Below are 22,835 nucleotides of genomic sequence, written 5' to 3'. Positions count from 1 at the left end.
TTTTACAGAACAGAAAGAAGTCGCAGAAAAACAAATCCAGTGAAATTTGCACGCCGTGACCCAAATTGCCATTATGCCATAATTCAGGTTGTTTGCCCCAAACGTTTTCCCTCAGACACCTCAAAATGTTGGTGTTGATATTGTGACCCTGGGGGACAAAGCACAACCCTGCGAATGTCAAAGAAAATCCACCTGAGACTAAGCTTCGGTCTTGAAAAGGGATGTTCTGCCCCTCTTGAAATACAAAGGCCATATAAAGCACCTGAACCGGCTCATTGCTTCCATGGTGAAATCACAAATGTGCATGTGCTAGTGGTCACAAAAATGCAGGTAATACAGGTGCTGATGTTGATCAAGTGACAGAAGTTGGAATACTTTCTCACAGTGTTCATATTACTGTGGACGGACAGTCCTTTCATTGCACCTCGTATGAAAAGTATTTTCTAGGAGATATAATTGTGTATCAGCTGTTTGTACAGCGTAGACATTGGAGGGAATCCAACTTGGAACGCTTGTACAAGAAAATATCACATGGGTGTGGCAAATTCAATTATTAAAGAATTGAATTGTGATTAAGTTTAAGTAACTAAAACACTTCTTAGTTAGTGGTAAGGTAACTAAAGGAAACAATAATTGCAGATACACAATGGGAAACAAACTCTGGTCTGACACAAGAAATTTGGACACAATACTCACTAACCCTGCACTTTAATTTGGCTCTCTATTTTGTTAGATAATGGGCACACTGTCCCGCATTGGCACTGGGCACAAATTGTGAGGTGCTGAATTGTCCAACATGAACACAATTCCAGGGATGGACATGAGGGCATCAGTTGCCAAGGGGGACTGTCAGTAACAGGATTAGCAGAATCAAATTGAAGCATGTTAAAATTTTGCAAATGAAATTCACAAAATTCAAATCACTTTTATGATTAAAAAGCGGCACTTCAAATGATGTGCCCTAATCCTAAATATGTTTCATTTTTTTCATCTGCAGCAGGGGTTTAAATCAACTCCTCCTGCAAATTTAAAATTAATCTTTTGTTGAAGAAGGCTCAGCTAGTAAGAATAAGTTTAACCCTGTAAGATATAAGATTGAAATTCAGTCCCTACATGTAGTTAATCCAAAGATTCTTGTTCTTCTGACAAACGTCCTGTGGTGAAAACAATCAGCAAAAACAGTTTAATGTACTTTTACAAATCCTTGTATTGACGGCAGGCTCGCAGAAATAAAGAGACCAATAAGTGTGTGCAGCCCCGTGGTTTAGAAAATGTACCACTGTGATGTAATCAGTTCTACAGTGTGAGAGTTCCCTGCTGAACGAAAATATAAGCGACAACAGTAACATGACGAGGCACTCTGAAAATGGAAATGGTAGAGAAACCCAACAGAGAGGAGATATTGTTCCAGATAGGGAACCCACAATTAAACTTAATGAACATGACAAATTGGCTTTTAGTTTGCTGTTCTGCAGAAAATTATAAATGATTGATTTAAAATAGGTAAGGCAAGGCAATTACTAAAAACTGTAGAAGAGAAGAGAAAAGTGGATTTTGCCTCATCATTTAACTGAGGAAACTGAGTATATTAAAAAAGGAAAATGATTCTCTGTTAAAGACTTCTCAGTTGATCGGTCTCCCACTTGCACAAGATAATTGACATGTGATAGACCAAAAAAAATTGCAAATTCACATCAGTGGTACTTAATTCAAAGCCATGTGTAAAACTGGACAGTTTAACTACTATTACTATTTTTTTTTTTTTTTTTAAAAACAGAATAAATGCCATTCTTTAGTTTTGAACAGGACATATTTTCAGTAACTGTCGACCTATTTCTAACCAATCCTTCTTCACAAAGCAGGAAAACTGTTGACAAACCAATGGATGCAGAGGCATCGTTCACACGCAGTCAATCCATTTCTACCGCAACACCTGCAATAACTGTAATAATCCTGGTTCTACTTTGAAGACACTTTGTATAGAAGCAAAAGTCTGACCTTATGTATTTTTCGTCTGTCAGTCAAGCCTTGAATTGGTTGTGGCATCAGCTCTCAAATAGTGGTGTTATATTTTGGTAACTGTTGACATCAGCCTTGAGCATCACTTGTCACAAGCAGTACAATTGAGGATCACTCTTCCAAATCAGCATGCAAAAGCACTTGTTGAAGTCCAGCCTCGGTATCTGATATGAAAGCCCGGAAGCTCGCATGTCAACGTACCTTTAGAGTTTAACTTTTCTTTTAATCCGCAACTTTAACTCTGCATGCTGTAATATACTCATTTTAAGTCATACGAGGAGTGCAATTTACTTTCCAATTCACTTACTTTTCTCCATGTACCTCTGATGTTCCTGTTTTTGTGGCATCATGTTTGAGCCAATCCAGTCACGTAATTATCTGAGCAAAAGGGTACACTAATCTCTCCAGTGACAATCAATCAATAAAAAAAAATAAAAAGCTGACATCAAGGGGATTTCTAAGTCTTGTCTTACCCCTGTATTCACCCCTGTAAAAGCAAGAAAAGCATAGCGTAAGCCCTTAATCTGCCTGTAATAGCCTTCAGAAAAATGGCATCCATATTTTCTGTAACGAGTGCTGTGAAACCATTGTTGCCTATATTCAGTATTATGGTGCTACTTTATATTATTAATGCTCTATTGAGAGAGATTCAATGAGAAATCAAGCCTGAGTGCTTTCATGCCATAGCCTGCGTTGATATATGTGGGTTTACTAAATGACTTGTACAGGAACGCAGTTACATCTGGTCACAAAATCATAATATGGCCTTTCATTCGGAGGCTGCTTCAACAAAGAAATGACTTGACTTTATCACGGATGGTACCAACCCGTTCTCATCAAAGGGCATCAAATACCACTGATTTGTCACAGCACGCTGACGTCTCAGATTTGTTTAAAGTGCCGTTTGGCATCTCATACATATGCACAAGGTGCCTTAGGGTTAGACACCGGAAACCACGTGGTTCTGGGGAAGATCATGGTTTGGGTTATTGAATTTGACACAGTCACAAATTAATTAGGTTTGGGAATATAACATAATTGTCAGGGTTAAGAACAGATCCTGGTTTGGGTTAACGCTAAGAAGATTTCCTAAGTTATTTCACGTATATTACGTGAGTTAAATGACGTTATTATATGACTGAAAATCTACGTTGAATTTTCTTTTTGGTTGATTAGACAAGTTAAAAAAAAAAAAAAAACATTTTCCACAAATTTAAATGTCTTTAAATAAACATTAACATATTGTAGCGAATGAATAAATGGAGGCAGAATATGTTATCTTTTCAGTCAGAAATGCACACATTCATCGAAACACAGGAGCTCTCTCAAGCTGGGCACCGGTTCACTCACAGCGCCAGACTTGCCTGGACCTGTCCCTCCAAGCCTCCTGCACTCCTCCAGTTTAATATAAAACACAATTTTATACAATATATATAGTAGGGGGTCCCTGCTCCATCTCTCTATCAGTTTGGGGGTCCTTGGTTTTTGAAGACCCCTGAGCTAGAGCATTGCGCTATATACTGCATAAGAGTTTGAATGGTGGCGTCTTTTATTTTTTTATAGCCAAGGATACTTGAGCCCTTACCTAACAACCGTACTACCTATCTACAGGAGTGTGAAGCAAAGAAGCACATAACAAGGCTAGGATTAGTTTGTGGGGTTAAAGGTTGTTCTTGACTTGTACAGCCATCATGTAGCATGTCACACTGTGTGGAAGCTGTTAATGGGGGCTAATAGAGTGAATAAACTTCTCTTCATTCAATTTGTGGAATTTGGGGAAGTTTACATCCCTTCAAATACAGTTACCCGAGATATTGCGAAATACGTGAACTCGTGTGAAAAAAATATTTGAAAACATGCACAACTTTGTAAGCTGAGAAGTTGTGAGTTAAGGTTGTGCTAGAACCGGTATGATACCGAAGTTGTCCTTATCATATTCACAGTACCAATCCTATACTAGAATTTAAGAACAATGCTGTTTCATTGTGTATTCCAGTATTTTGTCTATGGATGAAGTCAGCCGGAGATATACTGTATTTTTAAAGCTAATGTTAGCTCATTAGCTTAATATGGCCCTGGCTGTATTAAGGAGAACTGCATGGGCCTACCAGATTACCAAAAAGCACCACATTCATTCAAATGAATTTTGCTCTGGCATATACTGTATGCATCAAAAGGTCGTCATGCTTCAATCATGAGGTAACTGGATGTTCTACATGTTTCCAATATTTTGGGCTTGTAGAGCATGAACATTAGTTTCCTTCTCAGTTGAGCCCATAGAGAGAATGTGTAACCGGCTGACTTCCTGTTGGCTGCTTTCACATATGAATGGGATAAAATAAAATTGTTATCAGGCACTTCTTGACTTTCCAAACATTTTCGGAACAAACCAGGAAAAAAATTTTAAATATAAAAATAGTCAAGTTGTAATGGTCAGAAAAATCCACTCCTTTTCCAATGTTGTGTATGGGAATATGCTTTTTAGGCCAGTGTGCATCAATGCAGAAGCTGGAATAATGTGGCTCCGCAACTATATGCCAAGAGTACTGCACAGCCCAGTGCTGCTCCAGGGGCCCGGCTAAAGCTGATCAAACCTGCCAGCAATGGCTGTCATTTCAACTGGAAAAACTGAGTTGCCAGCTGAAATGAGAACCCTGAACCTGTCTACCTCTTTCTGAAACCAGCAATAGGGGTGAATCTTAGCAAACACTCAATTAGATATTATTCTGTTTTGTCTCTTTAGAGACATTACTCAAGTTGCCAGTTAAATACATCATTATTTTCTTGTGCTTTGTTTGCTCTGTGCATATTTTTCACTTTCTTGTTGTGCCTTTTGTTATTTCTAACTCTTTAATTCTCTTGCAAAAGACACCAGCCTCAATGTAAACATCTTGTTAAAATTGGGATACACTAATCAATAAATTAGAAGTGACTCTAAAGCATATGTGTGGTCTGCACCAATGCCATGCTTAGTCAACAATCAGTAAATATTTGATATGCCAGCCCCAGTCATGGATGACGGCCTCAGCTGACACAGTCTTGTTTTTTTTGTTTGTTATAATAACAAGTTCAGCTGTGATCCTCTTCTCCTGTTCAATTTCTTCCTTTGTTCTTTATATTCGGGGAGAAAAATAATGCTCCAGTGCTTTCAGTGACAGCCACAGGAACATGAAAGGAGGAAGATGTCTGAAACTCGAATGACACTCAGGCATTTGCAAACATGTTGAGCTACATGAATTAGTGGCGTCCTGTCTTTCAACCAGGCCATTCATGTCTCTGTGAGTCGTTGCTGCCAGATGAATGCGTGACTCTCATGACCCTTCATGAGCTTATATTGCTGCAACTTTTGACCTGTAATGAGGTTGTTTGTTTTGAGGTGAAGGTCTTGGCAGTTTAAGCATTGTCAAGGTCACAGGCCGTTTTTTATAAAGCTTTTCGGTCAATATTGTGGCCATGCATGTTGCTAGAAATGGTTGTAGAACATTTGTATTCAGCTGACAGAGGACAAGCCATCTTTCCTAATCATACTAAAGCTATCAAAGCTTCAGAGCTGAGCACTGAGAGGGTTGGCTGATGGCCTGCAGAGCATGATAAATCAACTTCCCAGGGTCTCCATAAAACACAATGTCATGGAGGTCATATCGCTTACATACTGAGCTGTTTGTTCTGATTTGAAATCAGTGACTTTTTATTACATTACTCAAAATAAGTTTGTCTGTAAAACTGTTTTTTAAACGGATAAAAACAACAAAAAGTTTGATTAGTGGGATATATGTTCATAATATGCAATGATCTACAAGTCCATCAAATGTGCAACAATGAGAGATGAAATCGCATAAAAACCTAGATTTCTTTCATAAAAACACAAGATATCCTAAAACCATTAAGATTTGTGGACAAAAGTGTGCCCAACATACATGTGAACCTTTGGTGCTGAAATGCTGCAAAGTTAAAGAAGTTAAAGTTAACTTGAATTTGTAAAACCATTTAATGTTGGGCTGCACATCCTTTCACTAAAACAAAGACAAAAATTATGTTCCTAGATTTTACAGTTGCAAACAGGAAGCAGCCCGAGCACCACAGGTGCATGCAAAACATTTTGTCTTCTTTCCAAATGGGAGTTAATGATGATCTGACTCTTGAAACTGATTTTTGTGTGTTTCAACTAAATTTTCCAAAAGATGAACTGTTTACACGATCCAGATTCTGTAGGAATAAAAAAGGATGAAAAAAAAATGCTGTGCTTTGTAATGCAACTGGTAAGCCTTGAATGACTCAGCGATGGCCAACAGTGACGTGACAACAATTCCATTTTCCCTTTTTGTTTTGCACAGAGGAGACGGATGGAGAGCACGGAGAGGGGTTTGTCAAGGTTTTAAAAGTGAAAACAGTCCAATATGTACATGTACATGTACATTTTGAGGAAAAACATGAATTAAATCCATTATGGAATAAGGCTGTAACAACAAAATGTGGAAAAAGTGAAGCGCTGTGAATACTCTCCGGATGCACTGTAAGTGTTCAGAAACTGCTTGGTTTCAGAGGATTAAAGTCAGACCAACCTGACTTGAATGTAACAGGGGTGTGGCTAGGATTCAGGTCAGAGGTCAGGTCTCAGTAAACCAGGCTAACTAATGAAGACCTTTACTTTTGGGCACTTTTCGGGGATCAGTTTTCATCTGAAAGCTCACAAATTTCTGGAGTTAACTTATGTCATGCCTGAACACTCCAGGTCTGGTATTTGGCATTTGAAAACACACTAGTGCAGCAGGAAACCTGCTATAGCACAATAACCCTCCAGCTGATTGTGCAAAGAGGCGCTGCACTATACAAAGAATATCTTACAGCAAAATTCAGTAAGACCCAGAGGGTTTGCCTTATCTAAAATGTGCAAAGGGCACTCTGTGCTTTGAGAATAAACTGGAAGAAAGAGGAGAGGCTTCTCTTCACAATAACAGACAAATGTGCATCAAAACATCCCATCATTCTCTCCATATGACCTCCGCAGGGATTATAACACCAATTGTATGCAATGACCAATGCATGTGGTGCCGGATCATGCCTCATCGGTTCTGCTCAGCAGCGTCATCAACGTGACGATGGAATTTCACTGCTTCTTGTCTGATGCATGGGGAGTTGTTATTGAGTATTGATGTCACACAAGAAAATGATACAACCAAGTAGGCTATATCTCTCTTTTGTCTTCCTGAGCTCACTGCATACAAAGATTTGGTGTTGTTACAAATTACAATCTGACATGACTTGATTATACTCCCTGCCTGTTAGGACGGCTGTGGGTTCGTAGATCCCAGTGGTTGTATTTCTTCTACTGTCCGTGGTCTTACCTGCTAATGAGGAGGATGGTGAACACGGTCCCTCCAGATACAGAGAGAGCCATGACTGCAGAAGGAGTGAATACGCCAGGTGGAATTTATCTGCAATAAGAGCACACAAGGGACAAAAAAAAACACACATTTTAAAGAGAATCGAGTGATGATCGTAGATTCAGAAAATATTGATTTTGTTCCCTTTTGAAAATATTTGATGAATGTCAACAGGGATGCACCATAGTACTTGTGCAGAGGAAGAGTTTGAGATCTGCCATTTTCAGCTCGCAGGCAGCAAAGATGGTCCGTGCCCCCCTTTTCCTATCTTTAATCATTACAGTATACAGCTCCGCAAATATTTTTTCACTGAGATGACTTCCATCACCCAGGAAACGGCAGCTTCACTGTGCCACTTGGTTATCTTCTACAGATTCTCTCACAGTCACCTAAATGTAGGACAGTCTTTATTTGACGTATTTCTAAATTACACTGAAGCGAGTAACAGCACTGATATGCCTCAGGGACGTTCTCTCAACAGCATAATGACCTCCCGTTAATGACTTCACCCAAACTCCAAGTCTGGCTCTGTAAGCTGGAGACTTTGCCTCTGCCTCTCTTCAGATGAAAGCAGACAGAAAACCTTTAGAGACTGAAGTGACTTAACCAGCGAGATTCGACTGCTGTGGACGGCAAGCTGAGAGAAGGAAATACTTAATGGAAAGTTGAAAGCAGATTTCTGTGGCTGTGGTGTTAAAAGTGCCTTCACAGTAGTGCAAGCTGTCAAACACAGTAAGACCTGTTGGTAATAATGTTACATAACACAGTGAAACGGTTGTGGAGCAGGTGAGACATGGCATTACAAACCAGTATCACTGCAAAGCGTGAACTAGACACACCCGTCAACAACAGAAAAACTTGAGGCATTTCACGTTTTGTAAGCATGAAACTTACATGCATGTAACAGTAATGTAATGAAGGATCATGTGACCCAATACAACGGACATTTTTTGGTGGTAGAGAGAAGTAGGAGGGCTTGCATGGTGCTATGAATCAGAGACTGTCATGTGGGAAGCAGAGGTTTGAATCCAGGAGGTGATGACATTGATCTTGAGTTGTTTTTGTTCCCCAACCACGTTTTTCGTCACAAACCCCAACCATGCATTTTTCCTAAAAGTTTCATTTACCTGCAAATCATGTGGCTGTATGCATGCAGTATATTTCATTTCCCGAAAATGTGAAACTGCCACGCCTAGACGGGCCAAAGTGTGGCTATTTCACATTTTGCTGTAGTGGACCGGCGAGTTTATTTCATGTTTTGCCGGGTTGGGCATTATCACTGACAGGATCTACGTAGCAACTGACAGCATGTACAGTAACAAATCACAGCACTGTATTCAATTTTAAATTTACAGACACATTAATCAGCACTATATTTATCATATTCCCTGCACACACTGTGACATTGAGGACTTGTCTGCATACATTTTGGTCATAATTTGAGAAACAGTGAAGCTACAGTTTGGCCCACTTCCTGTCTTTGCTGCCAACTGTGCCGCAGCCAAACGGGGAGCAATAAATGACATGACTGATCTTGACAGAGATGACAGGAATGTTTAAAGTTTTGACTCACTTCTGATAATCTCATTCAGCTGTCATGCATTATGACTCATGAGCAACTCGGTTCATATTAAAAAAAAATGCATGTGTATTCATCTGTTTTCATTGAAACTGAGATTTTAATTGTTTTCATAATATTAAAAAATAGGACACAGGACTTTATTTTTTTTTTTTGGAAACAATTTAAAAGGGATTACCTGGCATTTTGGAATATATGCATAGTTGCGTTTTGGATGCAAGCTAAATTAATATCAATATCAATATCAAGATCAATATCAATATCACATTGCTATCTTTCAATTAGGCTAAAGGCTAAAAGCAGCTCATAATATGATAACTGAAGAGCTTTAGACGTCCCCAATCCAGTCTCTTCGCTAAACCGACCTGACCTGTGGCATTATAGTTAAAGAACATCTAAAAGTCCCCTTACAGAAAAAAACATGTGCGTTTCCAATGTTTTCCACATCACAACATGTAATCATGGCAATGACACATGTTTACCACATGTTGCACCATATGATTACATGGGGAAGATCTGTGGAAAAGTTTTCACATGGGAATCTACATGGCTTCACACATTACACCATGAAAACATTCCAAAACCACTTTTCCCATGTGCAAAATACATGTTTCCCATCACACAATCATGTGTATTAGGTCACATGTGAACAGATGAGTTTTTTCACGTATGATATTCGTGTCGTTTTTCTGTAAGGGTCTAACTCTGCAAGAAAGCAACCAGGTGTATTTCTAAAACATTGAATTAATGCTTTAAATCTGTTTTGTCAACATGGATCAGTTTTGATACAAAATCTGACCAAGTTCCTGTAGTTTCACTGCAAACAGAAACATCCACAACATAATGCAGCCACAAAATACATTGGAGAAGCTGCATTTCACAACCTTTTAACAATCAAGTTTACCTCTGTAACCAAACATGAAATGTACAAACAGTCACACAAACACTTTAGTCTCTTCAGTTACCTTTTTTCCTCCGAACCACTTTTAACATTTCTGTACAATTCCAATTAGACTTTATTTTTATTGTTGTTACAGTGTAACATTTAAAAGATGAGTATGTTCTATATGTGAAGGTTAAGTCAGGTGAGTAAATATTAATGTAAAATCATTGAAACACCTCCTGAATGTACATTAAATAGTGCAACACTTGAGACTGATTTAAACTAAATGAAGGATGTTTATAACCAAATATAAGTGTGTTGCTTTTGAACTGATTCCCCACCCAACCAGTATAAAGAGGGCTGCAAATCAAAGCTGTGGTGTGAGGGGAATTACTGTGAAAGTGTTTTCATCATTTTAAGAGTTAAAGAGAACTTATTTTGAAAAAAATGTGTTCCTGCTCTTTGCACATACAAATTATAATGTTCTATTTTGCATATTAAATGTATTTATTTGACATTCAGCTCATCCTTTCCAGACCACACTTTTGTTTGTACTCCTACAGAAGGCTGCCATTATAAATAATTACCTACACCAACTTGTTAATTTGTTGCTAAAAGAACTGAATCACGTCCACTCTCCTGGAAGCAATTTGGTCAGTGTACTGCAGCACTTTACAGAAACATGGAGTGCTATTCAAGGTATCAGGGATACCCTTGAAGACCTGTTTGACAAAGTTTTGCACCGAACAATATGCAAATATTTGACTTACTTCACAAAGGGTATTTAAACTATTTAGTTTATATCAATGGAAGATATTGAAAAGTTTGATATGTGAGTATTGTAAAAATATTGAAATCTGATGCTATAAAATGTATTTGTGGAGTGGAAATTACTTTTTGAAATGACTATTTGTGTGTTACTCACAGTTAAAGTAAGTTTACATCACCCATTATCTATACAATGTTAACAATATGCAACTTCAGCCTGTGAAACCCAAAACCCCGAATACACACTGATTCTCCACCAGAGGATACCGTGTCAGTGTTACGCTTTGCCTCGCCTAGGTGTGAAAAGTACATGCATTTATGACCAGGGTCAAATAAGGAGGTCATGTGATGAAGTGCAACTAAAGTCATACGGTTCGAGAAGGCAAAATATGATACTGACACAGTATCCTTTGCTTGACGACACTTCGGCTTGGTATCAGGTTGGCAGTTCAGTCTTTCCTGTATAATGCATTGTATCTCTTCAATTACTCACACTCTCACTCAGAAATGATTTAATAATTCTTTTAAACGATCACCCTAAAAAGTCAGTTTCATATTGTTTCACAGGTATTGGTGCTTCAGGTTCGTCAGCCTTCTTAAAGCCTGGTTATCTCCCCTTTTCAGCCCACGCCTGTCTGTCAAAACTGTCCAAGCATCTGCCTGAGCTCAGTGACCATCCTGATGAAGGGCACTGTAATGTTGGAGGATGGGTAACAGCCCTCCAAAGTGATGCCTGTCTTTCATCTGTGACTCCAGCTGTTGGCAATTTGATTTTAAGCTGACTTGAAAAGGGCAGCAGCAAATATAAAAAGATATGTTAGGCAGAACTGAGTCACTTCGTCTAATTCTCTGACTTTTCTCTCCTTTGTTGCTCTTCAAAGTACTTATTTCTAGGCATATACCGAATGAGTCACATCAATAACATGTCAACCTTTGTGGCCTCCGAGCTGCTTGTTCATACCCCATTTCACCGGTTTCCCCAGCCGTTCACTTCCCTACATTCGTTTTACATAAAACGAAAAAAATGACAGTGTTGCTTGTTGTTTATTTATTTTATGGTTAATCAAAATCATGAACTTCACCAATGATCTCTTTATATAATTTCAGAAATCTCTGTCTATCAGTCTCTCCTTGGCGTATCTCCACAACCGTTCGTCCCATCTGCTTCAAACTCAGTATATGTGTAGCTGGGGACCCAAGTCTGCGCCTTTTGTGTGATTTGGACATGCGACATGGGCGACACGTTCGATATTAATACATTTTCATAAAAAGGCGACTGCAAAATACGTCAAAAATGCATGAAGAACACGCCTATCCTAACTACTGTTAAAACACTTAGGAGCAGCGGCCAAGTTTTTTCACTTTAAATTTCACATAGGCCAAATAACAAAAACTACCGTCGTGACGAGGTCAAGCAAAGAGCTGCATTTTCTGTGTATGTTGCATTGTATTCCTATAGTTTAAGGTTGGGATAATTTAATAACTACATGCTTGGGTAGTTTAATCTACAGCAAAACTATACATCATCATATATTTATATCGGTGCTGTCTGTGAGAAACATATACATAAGTAAATGTACGTTGTTAAGTTCCACCACTGGATATTTTAAATATAAAATTTAATTTTCTCAGTTAAATCACATTTAACTTCCATGACCTGTTGTTAAGTAGCTAATGTTAGCACTACTGTTGGCTAAAAGTACACAGGTTTACCGAATTATTGTTTACCTGCCTATGGTCCTCATTCAGCCTGAGATACATCACACACCTGCGGTAAAGCATCTCCATCTCCTCTATTAAATGATGAAATTACATAAAACAAAAATGTCTGGTGATGTAGTGAAGCGTGTCTTCAACTACAGCATGCTGTTCTCAAGAAAGCTACACAGCAATACCACAAGCCAGAAATCGTACTGGCAAACAGGCTATTTTCAACAGGCACTGTACTAGTGATATTTGATAGTTGCCAAAGTGTAACCAGCGGGTGCCAAAGTAGCTAAAATATAACAAATGTAATTATATAGTGTAAATATAGTATCCAGTTAGCTAATCATCATTTTTCTGTTTACCATAGAACATGTAAATGCTGTAATTGTTATGTAATGCTTATGTAATCCAACAGCTAGTAATGACACATGAGCATGCTCATGTCATGATACTGCTTGAAAAGCCACAGGTGTTACTAATTGCATTAATAACGGCTTGACTCCATTAAGGTATAACAGTTGTGTATGCTGGCTCACTGGTGTGGATAATGAGGACACCATGAATGTAGGTACATACACCTGGGCTCTTTAACTGTGACAGTTTAAACCTCTTTCCTGAGAAAAGGACCTCTGAATTCAAACGGGTTGTGAATCGTAAACGAGATACCATGGCGGGGAAATGAGGATTGAGTCGGCACAGTTGGATTTCAGACTCTTGTTGATAAATGAGAGAGATAATTATGTTTCCAGTCGACATAATAAGTCGATAGGGAAGTCTGAGGGTTCATACTAAAAAGGAAACCCACAAATCACATCTGCAACTCCAGCAGAGATGGTGAAGTATTTATTGTGAGAGTATGTTATAACTATAAACACCTATATCAAAGCAAATCATTATTATACGTGATATTTAACAAAAGTTTTGAATATGATTTTCTTTAGTGTCCATGATATTTTGCATGACAGATATAACTTTGACACTTTGATTTCAGACACCTAAAATGGTGAAAGTATAAACACTGTAGAAAAAGGAATTGCTACTTGACCCATTAATGGTGACTTGTTTTCTCATGACACCTGCTAATATGAGCTGAGTTCAAATCCAAATCCTGTGCTGTCTTTTTCCACATTCAAATCTGCATACCTCACTTCAAATGTGATCATTGTTATTAGGCGAGGGGTTGATGTGGCACTAAAAAAGCAGCCTATCATGACAGAATGAATGCAACAAAACTGTTTTTAAGACCATTAGAGGTCCAATCTGGAGGTTTTATCTCACTAATACAAAATCTATCTGAACCAGGTTATACAGTAGATGTTTCTGGACTTGGCCTTCAGCAGTCTTTGTTAGTTGGGGCACTTTGCTCGAGTTATTTCACCGATAACCATTTTAACACCTGCAGCAAAAAAACACAATAAAGGTGTTCATCATTAGCTACTTGAAGCCTTCACCATCTTACTGTGATCTGCTTAGGGTAACCTAAACTTTGAGCACATTTTCATCATGTCTTGTGTATGATTGGTTTCATTTGAAACCAAATGAAATCCATCTCTGCCAAACAAAAAACGGTGATGTCAAAAACTAATCTTGGATCATCAAACAGCTTTTCTCCTCTGGGCTGATTCTTTTAGTTAGTGATACATTCAATAGACAAATGATTCTCCACATCCAACCCATCCAGTCACAAGAAAAGCTATGAAAGCAAGGTGATTGATAATTTAAAAAAAAAAGATGTTTAACTTGATACAGCCTTGGTTCTCTAATCAGATCTAATCTAATCTAATCTAATCTAATCTAATCTAATCTAATCTAATCTAATACAATCTAATCTAATCTAATCAATCAGGGTACTTTAATGTCAATCATCAGGATTTGCAGCATGTTAAACTGTTGCAGAAACAATACGTTACACTACGGCAAAAAGGATGAATAAAAAACTTGAGAGATGTATGTAATAGTGCTCATAAAAACTAATACAGAATGCATGAAAAGCTCATTCATTAAGACTCTGGGAACAAAAGTCCCACAGCATTTCAGCCACGAGTGCTTCGTACGTCAGTCCAGCTTCCCCCCTCCATTTACTTATTTTGTTAGATCTTCAAAAGTTCTTCAGAGATTCTACAAGTACATTGAAGCAAAAATAACTCAAAAAGAATCATCAATTTGAGAGTGATGGAACAGAGTAACAGAGCGTTTCACTGTATGGTAGTTTTATCTTATCAAAGTATCTCAGTGATGTTTTCATTGTTGGGTCTTTAAGGTTCTCGCCACAGCCTAACCAACATCTCTTATTATATAAAAGGCACTCCTCAGCACACCTCCTTGACAGACACCCTCTGAGTCTCATTTTCTATCTCACGCTCATTCAAACGCACCACGGCGAAGTCTTCCAGGACTCGATGGACTTCATCTAGGCGGAGACCTCTCCTCCCCGGTTTCATCTGCCGGTTTAGAAGCTTTAATTTGGGCTCTGACTGACTTCTTCTCCTCATCATCATACCAGACAGGTCCCCAGTGTCCATCACTCTGCATTATTATTAGGCTGAGCTAGCAACATTGCTGCTTTAAATATACACCATGGGGAGAAAAATCTGCAGGCTTGCAAATACAGCAGTGATGACAGTGGAGTGGATGATGAGGAGGAGTGAGAAGGCAAATCTTTAAAATGGAAGCTAGTGATGAGTATGAACATTCAATGTCTGTAGTGAAAACAGAAGAATGAAAAAATAGATATGAAAGACAACCAATCATGCATATACACATACATAATCAGACAATCAAATATTAATGTATCGATGGGTTTGATAAAGTCATGTGGTTTCAGGCCACTGAAAGACTGAATCAATGGAGCAACCTCAGAAAACGTGGCCTCTTAGATGTGGAATACTATAAAAACATAAATAGCTATATGTTGTTTATTCATTATATCTTAAAAAAAAAAAAAAACGTAACCTGTATATAAAATAAAGTAAAAGAGGACCAGCAATGGGAAGAGATTTGGAAATATTAAAGAACTTGTAAAACATAACTATAAAAACTCATTAAATTCAACATGTCAATGCCTCCCTGCAATAATCAAAATTAACGTATCTACTCTACCTGGTTTCACTTCTCTGCCTGTAACATTGGAAATAAAGTGTGATGTTTAAGTTTGTTGAAAAGTCTTGCAATATAATATTTCTGTTGATGGAGCTCTGGGGTTACGCAGTGCCATCCTGAATAAATAACACCAGCAGGTAATGAAATCCTTAATTCTGATGGTTCAGAACGTATGAAACTATTTTTGGTGGACTGAGGATTTCTGTATGCTAAGAAGCTCTAACAACTCTGTCCTTCATGCTTCTTGCAACACAATATTTTCCTGAAACTAATGAACCCCAAAAACAATATATGAGTGTTTTTAGCATCCTCTATAGGACCAACATGTCTTCAGACTGAAACAACAGCATAGCTCATTAGCCAAAATAACATGACTACAAGATAGTACCAGCGACAGGTGTACTGAATCTTTGTTGTCATGGAAATGAAAAAACACGTGATTAATGTTGTGTCAGGGTTGGTTGTGTACCAAAACTACTTGGGGAAAGATCATGGTTTGGGTTCAAATTAGTATGAAAACTGGCCATACTCTATGGGCACGGCTGCAATGCTTTGCTCATAGAGCGTGGGCTGTTTGCATTCATCTGACCAGCGTGGGAATGTCACACCAGACACCAGATATAAAAACATATTTTGTGAAATACAGAGATCTATCTGGCGGTGGTTGGTTGAATCGGTGTTGTGTGATCTCGTTTGGCTTCGGTGTAACGGACGTTCATTTACCTGCACTGCTTTAACTTATGTTCAAATAAGTTGGCGTTGACTTTGTTTACACACAAGACATCAACAGCCTCTTGGAATGAAAGTCTTGTGTTTGATCCATCCAACCACCAACACAGACTTTGTCACCCTTCAAACTAGGTCACCTGACTTCGTTCAATGCTTCCGTCATAATTACAACAGACATAAAAGGCCGCAAAAAAGGAAATGTTGGTCATATTAGCTGCTTGCATAGATAACCTATATGGCAGTGTTTTAAGGGAGGACAGTCTGTTTTTTTGCACTTTTACAAGTCACCATAGATAGGTTGTTTTGGAGAATACTCTAATTTTATAGAAGGCAGCTGTTTGCAGATACTCATCAGTTGATGTCTGGTATGGGGAAATACTGACAAATAAAAAGGATTTGGACTCTTTCCCAAACCACTGAAACGTGCAGTATGTGACTGGCGGCCCCTCCAGACCACACCTTTGGTCTTTCTATCAAATGTAATCTGTAAGCAAAGAAAAGCCTGAGGGAAACCAGTCTTTCAAAAGAAACATCAGGACGCTGTGACAGCACATGAATGGACAATACCAGAAGGACTTTGAGCCATCAGATTGTATTACTGATGACACATGACACTGTGCCACTGAGTCAACGCAAAGTCCCATGAGACAAGAACCAGAAAGTGACACAGCTGCTGCTGCAATGAGCTGCAAACCAACCTGGAATGTCCAAAAATGTTGCTTTGAAAAAAACATAATCAAAAAGTGGGGTCAGAAGGTCTGCACCTGACATAACAGATGTGCTCCAAATGACTGAGATGAATCAGCAGCCAGTGACACAAGGCTGTGCTCCCATTTAGCTTTACAGACCACAGAAAACAGTCAATAAGCAGGTAAAAAAAAAAAAAAAAAAGACAGGGACGAATAATAAATACAGAGAAAACAAAACTGAAAACAAAGACAGTTCTGTCACATGTCTAATAAGACAACCCACTCCTGGTGTTCAATTTGGTGTTTGAAACTGCAGGTTTAAAAAAAAAAAAAAAATCAAAATCAAAAACCCTTCATCTCCTCCAGTGTCCATCTGAGAGGAAAACACCACTCTCAGCTTTGGAGTTTTGATGATAACAGAGAGCCTTTCCATTATCTCTACACAACTCTAGTTATGTAAATCTCATCCCTCCCGTGCCTTCTTGCAACTGCTGGCCTGCACTGAGAGCTGCATCTGAAAATCTGAAAAGCAGCTGGCAGTTCGTACACCCTACGAGTGAACAAAAAGAATCTCCACCAATCAAGTGTGCCTCACAATCTGTGCTTATTCCGCTGATTACAGGCATTATAATTGTGATAAATATAGTTTGAGAAATTAGAGGAGAACTCGGGGAAACTCACCATAAGGCTTCATGGAGCATTAGGAGGATTTTAATTACAGTTTTTATCGTAGTGGAATCATAGCATTGCTGCCAGCATTTGTCTGTTGATTTAACAGCTTAACTGTTTTTATCTGATGCAGGGCTGTTGGGGAAACATTGGCCAAAGTAGACATCATCGTTGATAAAAAAAAATTTTTTTAAAAACTGTATAATGCACAAGGTTAAGTCTGGCTGGGAAATGGCCACAGGATGTTTTTAACCCTGATAAATTCTGTATTTGTGCCGCCCAGTTCCTCCTGCTTCCCATGAATACACTGCACATTATCTTAAGGGTCTCCGCTGAATTCATCCCTGACATTAACCTTCTTGGCACTTTTTATAACTCTCATCCTTAAAATCTTCCATGTACCCAATTAAAGGTGGCAGTTTGCCTTATGAGTTGCACCACAGTTGGAATACTTCAGTGTGTCTTATTAAAAAATTAAAAAAAGAAAGAGAGAGAGTCAGGGTACAATCTCCCCAAAATATTGCCCTGGGGGAAAAAAATCAATCAACGATTAAGAGGCTTGTGTGGTTAAGCAAAAACGTGTTAACCTCCTCAACCCTCATGCACATCAAGGAAAAGAGAATCATCAACGCTCTGATGCACCAGCAGTTTACACGGGCAGAATTAACTGAAAGCAGCAGAATTCAGGAGGAAGACGCACACACGCACTGAGGCGCGTATGGACACACACACACACACACACACACACACACACACACACACACACACACACACACACACATTTGGCAATTAAGTAACAACGACCAACATGAGCTTGGACTCGATGAGCAACCGCGGAGATTTTTTTTTTTTAGAGTTTTGGATATTTTCCGACTACAGAAAAATATCCCTCCGTACATCAAAGTTATAATCGTCAGCGGACTTTAGTATCCAACCTGCCTGAGACGGCATGCTGCATTCAAAGTTGCGCTGGTAAGAGGAAGCGCACAAAAAACAAGAAACATTTTCAACATTTTGAGCGCACCAAACATGGACAAGTGCCACAATCATGTTAAGCAAAAAAAAACAAAAAACAGATTACTGAAGTTAAATCTGAACTTTACCTGTGTCTGCCGAAAACCGCGAACATGTCACATATGGCAGCGCATCCTCGAAATAACAGTCCGTAATGTGAGTTTTCCCTCAGATCGCTGTTGCTGCAACCACGACTTCCATCCAGTGTTGTTTTTTTAGAGACAGCACCTGCTGATCCGCGCATGCATATGCCCGCACAAACAACTGGTTGTGTTCTGTCAGCGGCTTGCCATTAACCACTATGGGCTGGACGCGATGCTGCGCAATGACGCACGCCATGAACGCGCAGCTGATTTAGAGTTTCCAAAGCTGCCCAAGATGAATCCCAGAAAACCTCTCATGATGCTGACTGCTGGGTGTCACCCTTCTATTACAATAATAGGGGGGAAATTATATCTATTGCTACAACTAAAACCTTGGAGCTGTATGGTTTTCTTTCTGTCTTTTATCCCTCCTTCACATTAAAAGCAGGATACATAATAGAATCTATACTGACACAAAACACAACTATATTATCATCCCCATCTCTATTCTGGTACTTTGAAGAAATCAAGTGACAATAATCGTGTCAGTGCACATTTAACGCTTCGCAGCAGCACTTACAGCTATTATACTTTCTAATCAGCCTCACACAAAGAAAAATAGGTTGCTTAAACATTCAGAAAAGAAGGCTCATGGGCTACAAGTCAGGATGGGGTACCTTGTGGCAAGGTGTTGGGCTCTGATGGATGGGGCTTGACAACCATCCCCAGGCCTCACCTCTTCGCCTCTGAGTGGGCGTACAAGCAACACTTCCATCCATAACGCCCCAAAGGGAGTGAGGGGCAGTCAGTCAGTCAGGCAGCAACTGATCCGACCTTTGCTCACATGTGTGCCATAACTGTTGGAGCTCAGTCAGTGTATGGTAGAACAGAAGAGTGCCTTAGTGGTTGTAAAAAGACCACCATCCAAGCGATAGACGGTTAAGTCCCTCTGTTGACAAACAGCCATTCAGCTACATGGCTGACAATACATGCAGGACAATGAATCCCTTTCATCCATGTTTGTTATGTTTCCACCTCCGGGGAGTCTGCTTTGGAGCTGACTCTGACCTCTGACCTTACTGTGATGGGGGGGGGAAAGCAAAGAGAGGACTATCCCTATGGGGATCATTAAAACTGAATCTAGCTTTAACCCTTACATTTCACTGTATTTCAATGAGAGTTCAAGAACAGAACACCAGGAAAAACAAATATTATCCAAATGTCTTGTGACTTTCAAAGAGTTTTGGGATCAGTTAAAACAACAACATAGGAACATATTAAGAAAAAAAGAAGGTAGTGATATTCTAGCAACCTTATTCACCCTTATTCATTCTTTATTCACTTACACTTAGTTGCTGGGGGGTGCTAAAAAATATAAAGGTCAAAGTCTTGCAACCTTGTGGCTCATACCCTTTAAATGTGACACTTTCTTTTATTAAAATGTTGGCCCTGCACTTTTGTTATGTCTCATCCTGCTTGGTATTCTAGTTCTTATGATAAATGCAAAAAGCAGAATGAGGTCATTTTTCCACAAGCACAGATAAGGGAGAAATTGTGGTAAAAAATAAATATACTGTAGCATATCATTATAAATTACATGTGCACAATTTCTATGACGATAATCTCCCTGTATATTGCTTGAAATATACCCATCCATTAATATAAAACCAGTCAACAAATGAATAAAATCCACGTCAGATTAACAAAACAAATCTCTTCCTTTGTGCTCTCTGTAGTGTTACCACCTGCAATAAGACTGTACAATAACTCACCTCTGGCAAAATCCATCACAGAACAATAACACTGTTGACTGTGTTTCTTGGTTTGTTTGAATATATATAGATATATACTGTACTGTATATAATATATATAGATATATACTGTACTATACTGTGCATTTTATATTTTTTTTACTGCTATTTTGCTATTTTATTGCTTTTCTATTATTCTATTCTATTCTATTCTATTATTTTATTCTATTCTATTATTTTATCCTATTATCTCTATTATTATCTTATTGCTTCTGTAGCGAAAAAATTTCCCCTCGGGGATTAATAAAGTAACTACCTAACCTGCCCTGTCTTGCTGTCCTTGCAGTGTATTACATACCTAATATCTTGGGAATATCCTTGTATTGCCACAATTGGGAACCTCCCTTGGAATCCTTTATGTATGTGAAGAGCAGGGGACAGGTGAGAACTCAAAGGCCATGCAGCTCACCACTTTTCTCCTCTCACTGACAGGTGCGCTTGTGATGAATCTCCCCCTTATATGTCTCCCTGTCACATTTGAATCCTGCCAGGGTATTTCACCGCTTCCACCTCACCCCTCATTCATCTGCTGCTGCTGCCACTTCCAACAAAACCGTTTCATCCAGGGTTATGTGGCCATGTGCATGTTGTATGCATGATTTATGTGTGCTGAGTGGCAGCACTTAGACCCGGGCCATCAGAAAAGACCAGAGGTGCACCCTCAAAACCAAAGCTTTCATGTTCCTGACCTCTAATAAAGGTCATGTGATTGATGCATTTGTCATATAGAGTGAGTTACATGTCACTGTATGCCGATCTGATGAAGATATTCACATTTTTCGAGCATGGTAAGTGTTTGGCAGCAGGAGGTGCTCAGCTGGCACTCAGACATCGCAGAGTCATGCCTTTATCTTGTCCAGTCATTTAACATTTGACCACAGTAGCTATTGTATGTTTTTTTGTTGCTGGGATATTAGCATGGCCATGCATTATGCAACATTTCAACAACTACAATTCATCTATTTCTAATAAAAGAGGCTTCAATCAGTTACAAGGTGACCTTGCTCTCTTCAACTGGGAGACGGATTTCAGTGGAAAGCCTCAGAAATCGCTCTTTCACAATTTATGGCACCGCCACAGAGTCTTCAACCATGGATTCTACTTTGGACTTCGAAAGGTGAAGATCTATATCTATACTGCAACAATTTCTCTACCATTAAAACATATTACAATTATTTTATAATATTTATATCATATTATTATAATGATTAAGCAGCTAAAATATATCCTGCCCCAAGGAATATTAAATTAAATTACATTGAATTGAATTGAATTGAATTAAATTAAATGAAAATAAATTGATAATAATAATGTGAGCAGCATGGGTATACAGCCATATGGAATCCCAAAGGATTCAAAATAAAATCAATCAATAAAAAAAGACATTATGAAATAATGAAACTATTCAATAAATAAAATAATAAGCAAAATATATGAATGACCCATCAGTTCAAATAATTGATATAATTAAAACACATCTCATCCTGTGAAAATGAAGATCATTATTTTTAATAATCACTGAATTTGTATTTAATCATAGACATTTTTATATAAAAATATTATTAAAGATCTACTCCTGTTTCATGTTGGCATACATATATCACGTTTCATGACAGCAATGTCAACTATCATTGCCCTCCTAATCACTCAGCCAATCAGATGTCCCCTGACGTTTCAGCAAGCGGTCTCAACAACTGCTGCCAAATTTAGACAGTTAGATCCTGTTAACTGGAGCAATGACAGTGCCAGACTACACTGCTGTAAATAAGCACAGTACACAGACACAACCTTCACTGCTTTTAGTTTATGTGTATGTGTGTGGATATTTACAGCAGCAGGTGGATAGATGATTCAGAATTACTCTGGCATTGTTGTTGTTGTGGCTAACTGGCTAATTCTGGTATTCGTTGCTGCTGGCAGAGGGTGTCTGACTTTCTGAAAGGTGACAGGGCGGTAACAACACCACAAAAAGGCTCATTATGATATCAAAAGTGGCATGAAAAAAAGGGGCCTAGCGGAAAATGCCATGATGAAATAAAGTGTTTTGAATTTTGAAAATCTCAATCTTCTTTTAATTTCACACATTGTATTTACATGCTGGCTCACAAATAGTTATTTGTATAGTGAACACTTTGGGCCTCCATGCAATCATATGCTTTTTAGGCCAGGGATCTTCAACATGCTCGTGAGCTACCTGTTTCTGAATAGCTCACAGAGTGCAAACAATATCCAGTGTTTCCACACATAGACTTACTTGGGCAGGCCGCACAGGTATTCTGACGACGGTCCAAGTATATTTGGTGATCAGTTTCAGCATCTCCTTCACCTGTGTTTGCTCTGCACCGTGTCAGTTTAACACAGGGGGACAGGAAGGGTTAAGCTCCGTCCACAGTGAAACACG

At 38.7% G+C, this 22,835-nt stretch overlaps 1 protein-coding gene across 1 annotated transcript in view; it reads right to left on the bottom strand.

Annotated features, from left to right (window-relative positions):
• Positions 1–18,857, bottom strand: part of LOC138615970 (gamma-aminobutyric acid receptor subunit pi) — a 58,036-nt gene extending 39,179 nt beyond the window's left edge. Inside the window, exons 1-2 of the mRNA XM_069689879.1 lie at positions 18,630–18,857; positions 7,365–7,454 (exon numbers count right to left, since the gene is read on the bottom strand). Of these exons, the coding sequence (XP_069545980.1) occupies positions 7,365–7,417 (53 nt within the window). The 5' untranslated portion in view covers positions 7,418–7,454; positions 18,630–18,857. The remainder of the gene's footprint in view (positions 1–7,364; positions 7,455–18,629) is intronic.
• Positions 18,858–22,835: the final 3,978 nt, after the last annotated feature.

Source organism: Brachyistius frenatus, unplaced genomic scaffold (genome assembly GCF_029030835.1).
Source record: "Brachyistius frenatus isolate BFR_SWC_R1_liver_20210118 unplaced genomic scaffold, ASM2903083v1 Contig_8, whole genome shotgun sequence".
NCBI classification, from domain to species: domain Eukaryota; kingdom Metazoa; phylum Chordata; class Actinopteri; family Embiotocidae; genus Brachyistius; species Brachyistius frenatus.
Note: the sequence above shows the minus strand (reverse complement) of the source record. Positions and strands in the feature narration are given on the sequence as shown.